A 10,024-nucleotide genomic window follows, 5' to 3' on the forward strand; every position below is an offset into this window, starting at 1 on the left:
GAAAGAGAAAGGCTTTATGGATCCAAGGAAGCAACCTAGAATCGATGGACTATGCTCAACCTGGGAAAAGAGCAGATTTAGGAAAGGTTCTTAACGAGGAAGAGGTTCCTCCTCTGAAGTAAAAAAAAATGTGGAGGGTTATCATGTCTAATGGCTTGTAATTCAGTATACAGATAATTTTTCAGTCCACAGGCAATAAAAACAAGACTATTTCAGAAACAGCAATACATTCTAGTGGCATTTCCATTTTGCTGAATTCTTAGGCCTATGTAGTGTACAGTTTTGGGGCTCTCAATTTGTTTTTCATTTTGAAAACAAGAGTTAGGTGAGAAAAGGCCATTTGAAACCAAGTGTTCCTGATGTAGCCTGCTTCTTTCCCTGATTAACCTCTCCTTGAAAACCCATTTAAAAAGCAAGCTGTGCTCTGAGAAGAAAATAAGTATCTTCTCTGTGCAATGCACAGGTAAGGAAAAGCATTCTTCCAGGTAAGGAAAAGCATTCTCCCAGGTGCCATGTAATTAGTATATTCCCTCATGACAAGCAGAGGATCAGGGGTGTCAAATTCGATTTCATTGAGGTCCACATCAGGGTTGTGTTTGATCTCAGGGGGCTGGGATTGGTGTGTCTAAGGTTGGGCATGGCCAGCTTGATGTCATTTGTGTCAGGGCTCCTTTTGTGGCCTGAGCACTCTGCCAGCGAAAATGGGCTCTTGAGCTGCATTTTTGGCTGCAACGTCCTCCTGCAACCCTCTGCCAAGCTCCGTTTTTGCTGGCAGCAGCGCAACGGGCTGGTCCTTCATTGTTTCCAGGGCAGCTCCACGGACCAGATCTAAGCATCCCATGGGCTGGATCTGGCCCCTGGGCCTTGAGTTTGGCACCCCTGCTCTAGAGCCTGGGTGTCAAACTCGCCGCATCACGTTGCCATCACTTGACATTTCATGAGGTTTTCCCCAGTCATGGAGCTGGGGTAGGTGTGGCTTGCAGGTGACACATCTGGCCCATAGGCCGCCAGTTTGACACCTCTCTCTAGAGTATTCTGGCAGGAGTATTCTGTCATCAGAGCTAGCTAATTAAAAGTAGCAAATGTAATTTAGAAAACACAACTAGGAAAGAAGATCTAGAATTAATATTGAATGACTTGCAGTGGCAAGCACTTGCATGGACAGTCACTGGAAAAAGTCCTTAAAGCCTAATTTTTCAGAATGTTGACTAAAAATATGGCCAATTTCTCTGGCAACTGAATTCCACATGAAATTAGATTGGGATGGTAACAGTTGTGAGGTTTTACTGAGAGAGAGAGGTTAGGTTTGCAGTCTATTAGAATGAAATTCAAACCAAGTACAGCCTTAGGCTAATTTGCTCTTAAGGAAGATAGCCACTTTTAATTATGAATTCAACCAAATTCTAAATGAAACGCCATAGAGTTGCCATTTAAATGACATTAGCACTGACTTCCTTTCAATTGAACATATTATGCTAAGTGCAGCACATTTTCCTGTACCATTCTGTTCTCCTCAATTACTACTCCTGTGTTAATTTTCTGTTCATTAAGGTAATAATTGACATTACATGGCTATCAGAGTAGTTAAAGTGTAGTGCTCCTTTTCCATTCCAATGTTTTTATAACCTAAATAAAAAACAATATAAACACATCTGGTCCTTTATTAAAAATTGCAGGTCTATCTGGCAGATAAATCCCATGAGAATCCTAAAATACAAGTTTCTTTCATTCTACTAAAAATAAAATATTGTATATGAAATGCTGCACTGATTCATCTAAGCTCAATTGTTTTTAACCAAGTTTTAAAAAATCACCTGAAATCTCCTAGCCGCTACCATAAAATGTGGCCAAAAAAAGAGAGAGTCCTGCTAAGCCAAGCTCCTGTGGCATCCAATCTTATGAAATCACATAGTGGAGAATCAAATATTTTCAGGAAGCTCTCAGTCTTGGACCAGATATCAATAATCTCTCCTGCAGTGACTCCTCAGTAGCTGCTTTTTAAAGAAAACGATTGAAGAAGTAGTGCCATTTATGGTGCAGCTGAGGCTGATTTAATGGAATTGTAGAGGCAACATGATGGACTGAAGGAAGCGATGGGCAAGTGAAGACACAAAATCAAGCGACATCTCCATTCTTCAGTCTTCCCTTGTGCTTCCCTCAAGTTGCTCAGAGTAACAGAGCCACTCAGAAGCTAATCCTGCTATTAATCAATAGATATATACCGAGCTAACAAAGGTTTTGAATGGGAAGAACCACCTAGCAGCAGTACAGCTCTATGTTAGCCAGTGGGTAGGTGGGACTGGTAGAAATTCAAGTGTTCCCGTCTACCCATGAGCAAGTGCAGTTTCACAACAGCTAAGGGATAGTCACTAAGCACACTGAATTGATTGGATGTAGGGATGGGAAAATCCACACAGAAGATAAACTGTGTTGGGTCAACAAGTATATCAGGCCAATGGACTCACTTGCTGAAACAGAATTTTACAGGGAGATGCCTTTTGTATCCAAAACATTTTTTCTAGATACATAATTGTTGTTAAGTTGAGGTCCTATAAGAATTTCATTTTGAATACATAGAAATATGTATACAAGGTTAATCAAAATGCGGGCTACCGAAACTAGAGTCAAATTGGGCCCCCAAATTCCTTAAGTAAGCCCCGAGGCTGATCCTTCGTGATGTTCTGAATGTCATCACTATCTGTTTATCAGAGGAAAAAGCTAAAAAAATAAATAAATAAGGTGGGAACAAATTGTCCAGCTTACCTATGTGCTGTATAATGAAGTGTTTTCCTTTTTCTCAGCAGTACTTACAGTGCCTTTGCACAACTACACGAATGCCAACAGTCCAAAGCTTCTCTCGTGTAATTAGAAAACATTGCAATGATATGACATAAACTTTGCCACTTTTTACAATTGCATTGTAATGTTGGAGCTGGCATCATGATGTCCCACTCAGGCACATTTCATCATTTTGTTGACATTTCAGCTTGCTGCAGGACTTCCTCCCTCATTAAAGATACAGTATATGTGGGGAAACAAACCATGAAGCCTACTAGCAATTTACTGCTTTCTGAGGCGTAAAGTATCCAGATAGCAAAATCTTCAGTTTGTACTCATTGTATCAGCTACCATTTAACTCTTGTATGCCCTATTTTCATTGAAGCAAAACAAGACTTTCCTGTTGATAATTTATTATGCTTCCATCTTTCCGTCTTCTGATAAGGTAATATTTATAGGCAATTCATTATCTTCTACAATGTAAGTAACTTTCATTGAAGTCTGATATTACAGCAACGTTATGGGCAGGAAAACATAAAACAAAGCACTACCTTATTCACTCCATCTGCCATGGCTTGTAAGGTCAGTTCTCTTGGCCCATCCACAGTTTTGCCATTATCAGTGGGACCCCAACTAGCACTATAAATATCAATTACTTGAGGCATGTGGCTGATAGAAGAAGCCTCTATAATGTCAGTCATAAATGGCTGATCCAACATTCGGATACCTGCAGATATTGATGAAGAGAAAAAGAAAGAAGGAGAGATTAAGGAGAAGGAGAGATTTAAAAAACTGAAATCAAACAAGACATTTATAATAACATTTCTCAACAGGGGATTTCAACACCCAGAATTTAAAGCCTAGCATATGCTATAGCATCTTTTTAATGAAATTCTGGTATAAAAATTCAAACCATGATTTGATTTTTTTTTCCTGCCACAAAACATAATTAACATCCAGGATCAAGCAAATGCAAACACAGTGATTCTTTCATGAGAAGTGCAAACAGTTTTGGAATGCAAGATTAATTTTTGCAAGTTCAATATTGTAGACTATTTAATTTAACCAAATCTAAGGATGTTTTGATTTCATGTATCTCAATGGAAAATGTACAGGGCAGTAGATAAAAAATTAAAAAGTTAAACAAAAGGCTTTTATTAAAATTGTTAGATCAAGTGCATTACATGAAATGGGGCACTGGTTTTTACCTGATACGCCCCTTCTCTGAGCAGGTGGAGACAGCGGTCATGTATGGGTTAACTCAGTCAGTAACCAATGGAACTGAGTCTACCAAAGTGATGTCATCGCCTCTGAGGAGCATGTTCCCGCTTTTCTTGATGAAGGAGAGAAGTAGACTGCTGTGCGCTGAACAATCGCTTTCCATCCTGTGACTTCACAACAATGCTCCCAGAGCATTAGGTCAGGACCCAAATGGGTGGGGATGACAACTGTCTCCACCTGCCCAGAGAAGGAGCATATCAGGTAAGAACCAATGCCCCATTCTCCAAAGTTGGTGGAGACAGCGGTCATGCATGGGATGTACCAAAGCTGGCGTGTCCCCGGGAGGGAATGAGACTGGCCTAGAAGCTGGAAGAAGGAAGAACTTGTGGTAGGACCTGCCTTCCAAAGGCCGCATCCGCTGACGCATACCGACCCACCTTATAATGTCGTATAAATGAATTAGGAATAGACCAGGTAGCCGCCTTGCAGATCTCTTCCACCGAGGCCTGCCGCACCCATGTCACTGATGTAGCCGCACTGCACGTGGAATGAGCCATAATGTTGGATGGGGGTGTGAGGTAATGCATGATGTAAGTCTTTGCAATGGCAGACCTGATCCATCGGCCAATCATAGATGGAGAAGCTTTCAGCCCCTTGTTGGTAGGGTGGAAAGATATGAAGAGGGCTTCGCTGCACCTGAAGACTGCCATCTTGATGAGGTAGATCTTAAGAGCACGCCTGATGTCTAGTTTGTGCCAATTGCGCTCCAGACTGTGAGATGGAGCAGGACAGAAATTTGGAAGAGTGAGATCCAGAGAGCGATGAAATGCCAAATTCACTTTCGGGACAAAGGTGGGGTCGATGTGAAGGACCACACAGTCTGGGTGGCACACACACAAGTCAGCACGGATGGAAAGAGCTGCCAGTTCTGAAACCCTCCACACAGATGTTATGGCCACCAGAAAGGAAGTTTTAAGCATGAGGTGATGAGTTGGAGGCACCCCCGTCACGAAAGGGCTGCCTGCGATAAAAGGACTGGTTCCAACCTTCCTGCTGTTTTGTGGTTGGTTGTAGAACCTTCCGCTTATCCTTGGACTCTACCAGTAGGGGCTCTAATGGGGGACCAAAGAGAAGGGAGGAAGAATAGGAAGAGGAGGCAAGCCTCCACTTGGCCCGTGCTTCTGCCTGCCACTGCTTCAGCCAAAGAAGCCAGCGGGTGGAGATGGAGGATGCAATAGCTTTGGACACAAAACGGGCCGTATCCAAGGAAGCATCTGCTGTGTATTCTAGGGCCACTTTAATTTTGTTAATGTCCCTGCGAGCCCTAGAATCTCAGGCTGGAAGCCGAGCTTGAAGTTGTCTCTGCCATAACAGGGTGGAGGGACTAAAGAAAGAAGCAGAGGTACCCGCTCTAATGGCCCAAGCTGAGGCCTGGTGACCCTCGACCAGAGTTTGTTCTATCCTCTTGTCTTCAGGGTGAAGAGCCTCCTCAGGAGCTGCTGAGGCTGCGTTAGGAGAGGAAAGGCCAATTATAGGCAAGTCAATAGAAGGTACCTCCAAAGCCTTGGCGAGGTCAGGCACGACATTATACAAGTGATTGTCCAAGGTATTGGGGAGGGGGCCTGTACCTGGTGATGCCCATTGATTCTGGACAACGTCTATGAAAAGTCTGGGCGACGGAATCACCTCCTTTTCCACTGTAGGCTGCATGAAGAGAGGATCAGTGGTGTCATTCTTGTCTGCCTCCATTCCCTGAGCCATCTTGGGAGAAGATCTTTTTGGCCTTAAAAAGGAGAGATCGAAAGACAGCAGGTTTAAATAAACCGACAAAGGCAGGTGGGTCGGGAGGAAGACCCTCGCCTCCCAAGAGATCTGACTCTCTTGCAGGGCGTTCCTCTGCCCCCAAAACCGACGGTTGACTGGAAGTGCTGGGCAGCTCGTGCGATGATGAAGCTGAGAGATCACCATCCCTGCGCCTGGAACTAGAGGAAGAAGCAGACCTGCAAGGAGTAGAACGGTTAGAAGACCTCCAGCCGCTCTGCCCCATTCAATGGCCTCAGATATCATATCAGCCATGCCCGGTGGATAAGAACGGTGGCGGTGGGGAGGTGGAGAAATGTCTTCCTGGCAGAGGGGATCCTCATCAGGGGTGATGCTCCTGTCACCATCCGAACCATCCCAACTGTTGGCCAAATTGCCTGTGCCCCTGGCATCCTCGGGATGGAGAATGGAAGCTGCAGGGGAGAGGTCATCCTCTGAATCCAAAGATAAGTCAGGAGGGGGACTGGGGTGAAAAGGCCTCTGGGCCTGGAATATGCATGATTCAGTGTGCTTGGTCTTGGCCCTGGCTTTCTTTGTAGGGACCTGAGAGGCACTGTCATCCTCCTGAAGGGATGGATTACCTACACCCCTCTGATTAGGCCTGGGGTTCCTGGAAGGGGGCTCAGTGGGGGTAGCTTCCAGAGCAGACCTGCGCCTGTGGGCCCCAGATGAATGGGGCTCAGTGGTGGGAGCATGGGCCAAGGATATTGGAAGCAGTTGAAGCTCAGGATTAGGAGAGAAGGCCATGGCCTGTACTCATGGCTCTTGAAGAAGGTAAAATGGCCACCAGACGACTTTTGCACCCAAACAAGATGGCACTGAGGCTGCGAAGGCTGCGAAGTGCGGTGGTAGCCAAGGCTGCGAAGTGCGCGTGGGCGTCGGAGGTCCTGCAGCAAGGTTGCGGAGCCAAGGGCGAAGCCGCAGTGGTCTAGCGGCAGAGGGAGCACAGAGGAATGGTGGTGAGGTGCGGTGGCAGCAGCAGTGTTTCCCAGCGGCGGCAGTGGCTTTTCGTGGCTTTTGGAGGCTCCATGCGGCGTCCGATAGCTTCTGGTAGCGGCGGTTAGCAGCGTTGGCGGCAAGGGAGAGCCAGGGGAAGCCAGCAGAGGCAGCAGCATTGAGTGGAGCCTCCAACGGCTATTGCAATACCGCGCTGCTAGCCAGGGAGCCTCAGAAGCCCATAGGCAAGTTCGGAGGCAAAAGCCTCGAATAAGCCCTGGCAATGTCTCTCCAGCAGCCCAGGAGCTATTGAGAGTCCTGCCTCAAAGGAGATCCAGCAGAATCTTATTCTCTGTCTTTCCAATTTAGACGAATTTTTTCCCTTTGAGTAAAAGCCAATTAAATCCAATTAGAATAGTCAATTATTAAATACTAGTTGAGGAGAAAGCGATTAGCACAGCCAGTTCCAATTGAACTGAGTTTTAAAAAGCGGGAGCATGCTCCTCAGAGGCGATGACATCACTTTGGTAGACTCAGTTCTATTGGTTACTGACTGAGTTAACCCATGCATGACCGCTGTCTCCACCAACTTTGGAGAATACCAAGTCAATTCTCTCATCTTAATATCGGTATGAATAACAGCCAAAGTTTCTGTTCTGATTATCTTGTTATTTTCAACTGATATTTGTAGGAAGTAATAAGCTATAGTGAAAAACTCTAGACAGTAACATTATAATCTGAAAGAATCTATAATATTAAAATTCCTCTTTTTAAAAAATCCTTAATGTAAGCAAACTCATCATAGGGAAATATTTCTCCAGTTCCCTCCTCTAATTTGCTTCTGTTCTGAAAATAAAGTTTTAGAATTCATTCTAAAATAAAATCTGAAATGGCTCCATTTTTCCCCAAGACATTATTGAAACCTAAAATGTGAAAAATAATTTGCAACCTTCCTGGATTTGAGTTACTGACTTTTTCACCAATATCTCAGTGACCACTTGATGGTGCTAGACCTCAACTATAATGTAATTCATTATTACATCGTGGGTCTCTTTACCAAAAATTAATTCCCCAAAAGACTTTGACAAATCTAAAATTGCTCACGCTACCACTCTGAGGGAACAAACTTAACATTTCCTCCATCCCTCCCTCCCCTTCCTTCCTATTCTAATATATACTGTGCCTATTGCATACGAACTGTGAATAGTTTATGGTCCTTGTATAAACGAATGTGTTTATGAAAGTAAACATACCAATGCAATTCTAAAATGATAAAATATTAACAAAAATAATAGCAACAAAGAATCAATGCCGGCAATAATAATCAAAAGCATTCCTGTAACAGGAGGAGTCTACATCAATTTATCTCCTTCTTAAAGGACTGTGGTCAGTCTATTTATCAGATGAGCTTCCTGCCAAGAACTATAGGATATTAGTATATTATGGTTCAAAATATATAGTTCAGCAGTGCTCATCAATAAAAGCTCAGATAGGAAGGGAAGTCAAGAAAGAGGGCCAATTCTATACATCCAAAAAACAAATGTAATAGATTATTTCCCCCCCCCCCCCAAGTATAGCATGTTGGGAAATTTATACTGCAAATGATCTACTTCTCACACATCCATTGTTCTTTTTAATGAAACAGTAACATGGCTAGGGAAGAAAATCTCTAGTTTAAACCTTACCTGCTACCTTTGAATTATAAGCCACTCCAACTCCACATATATTGTTGTTTGCTGCAGCAGACACTTCTCCAGCACATCTGGTTCCATGACTATGGAGAAAGATAGAAATTGTAACCAAGTCTCACGAAAGCATCAAGAAACATGCCCCGTGCGTGCTTTTTCCAAAGGGGAGCTGGACTCTTAGATTTTTTTTCTTTGAAAATATTTCGCTTCTCATCCAAGAAGCTTCTTCAGTTCAGAACCTTGAAACTTTTTCAAAGGGAAAAACAAGGAATCATATTGCCTTTTGGAAAAAGCTCTTTTTGGACAACCTTGACCTGGGTGATTGAGAATCTCTATAGAAATCAAGAAGCATGCTTCTTTGCGTATAGCCACAGATCATTTTAAGTATTCCTTGTGCAAAAGAGCAGTCTAGGTTACTATCTAGTTTCTGACAGACAAGAAATGGAGCTACTCCTTCCAAATGCTTTGAAGAATTATGAGTTTGGAACTCATGTGCGGCATTTTTTTCTTCTTCCATCCAAACCACCAAATATGGCTTAAAGTAATTTAGAAGGTTTCTGGTCAAACCAGAGGCCAAAGCAGAAGAAAGTAAATCTCATTCACTGAATCAAGTAAACAATAATGGGAAAGCAATGATGACTGACACAGAAACTCAGATAGGAGGGCATCATGGAGAATTGTACTATGCGACTTTGTACATAGAAACAATAGCTACAATTACTGGATACCCAATTATTTTCTGGAAGTGAAACTGAAGAAGCCATAGCTTACAAAACTCGGCTAGAATTATAGTGTTTGTGGCTATGTGTGCATGTATTACATACGTTCAGTATCAAGTGGGCATTTGTCAAGGGCTGACCATTCTCCCATTTGTACATCCTTTCAGACACACGCAGAGGAAAGAAAAAAGTCAATGGATAAATTGGGATATTCTGACAGACATATTGTCTGTTGTTTTACTGCCCCCCCCCCCCCCGGTACCTTTACGTTTTTTCCATTAAAGATGTGGAGATGCCTAAACATTTCCTAGATAAATATAAAGAAAGAAAAAGAAAACCAGGTTTTGCTATCCAATAAAGGAGTGATGGTAGTAGAGAGAAAGTTCATGCAGAGATGAGACACAGAGATAGATTTACAGGGGTGGGCTTCAAAAATGTTAGCAAGGGGTTCTCTTCCCGATTGCTGAGTGGGCGTGGCCATGGTGGGCATGGCCTAGTTGGCCTCTTGCACCATGGCGGGGGTGGACATTTTTGCCCTCCCCAGGCTCTAGAGGCTTTTCTCGAGCCTCCAGGAGGGTGAAAACGGCCTCCCCAGGCACTCCCAAACTTCCGGTAGGCCTGCTTTTTGCCCTCCCCAAGCCTCTGCTGCGCCCTGCACTTACCTGCATCCAAAACAGGCTGCGTTTTGGGACTCTTGGGAGGAGCGGGGTGAGTTGGGTGGGGCCAGCCAGGAATGGGATTTGGGGGTTCTCTGAACTGCACAGAAACTTAGCTAGAGGTTCTCCTGAACCCCGGTGAACCGCCAGCAGCCCACCTCTGAATATACATGAAGGAGATATCTTGCCTAGGCCCATCTTGGAC

General features: G+C 43.9%; 1 protein-coding gene across 3 annotated transcripts in view; it reads right to left on the reverse strand.

Moving 5' to 3' along the window:
- Nucleotides 1–10,024, reverse strand: part of PCSK2 (proprotein convertase subtilisin/kexin type 2) — a 160,621-nt gene that overhangs the window by 63,117 nt on the left and 87,480 nt on the right. For all 3 annotated transcript variants that reach the window (XM_081942090.1, XM_081942091.1, XM_081942089.1), the window contains exons 7-8: nt 8,442–8,530; nt 3,330–3,505 (exon numbers count right to left, since the gene is read on the reverse strand). In XM_081942090.1, the coding sequence (XP_081798216.1) occupies nt 3,330–3,505; nt 8,442–8,530 (265 nt within the window). The remainder of the gene's footprint in view (nt 1–3,329; nt 3,506–8,441; nt 8,531–10,024) is intronic.

Source organism: Natrix helvetica (genome assembly GCF_964273705.1).
Source record: "Natrix helvetica genome assembly, chromosome: 2".
In the NCBI taxonomy this organism is placed as follows: domain Eukaryota; kingdom Metazoa; phylum Chordata; class Lepidosauria; order Squamata; family Natricidae; genus Natrix; species Natrix helvetica.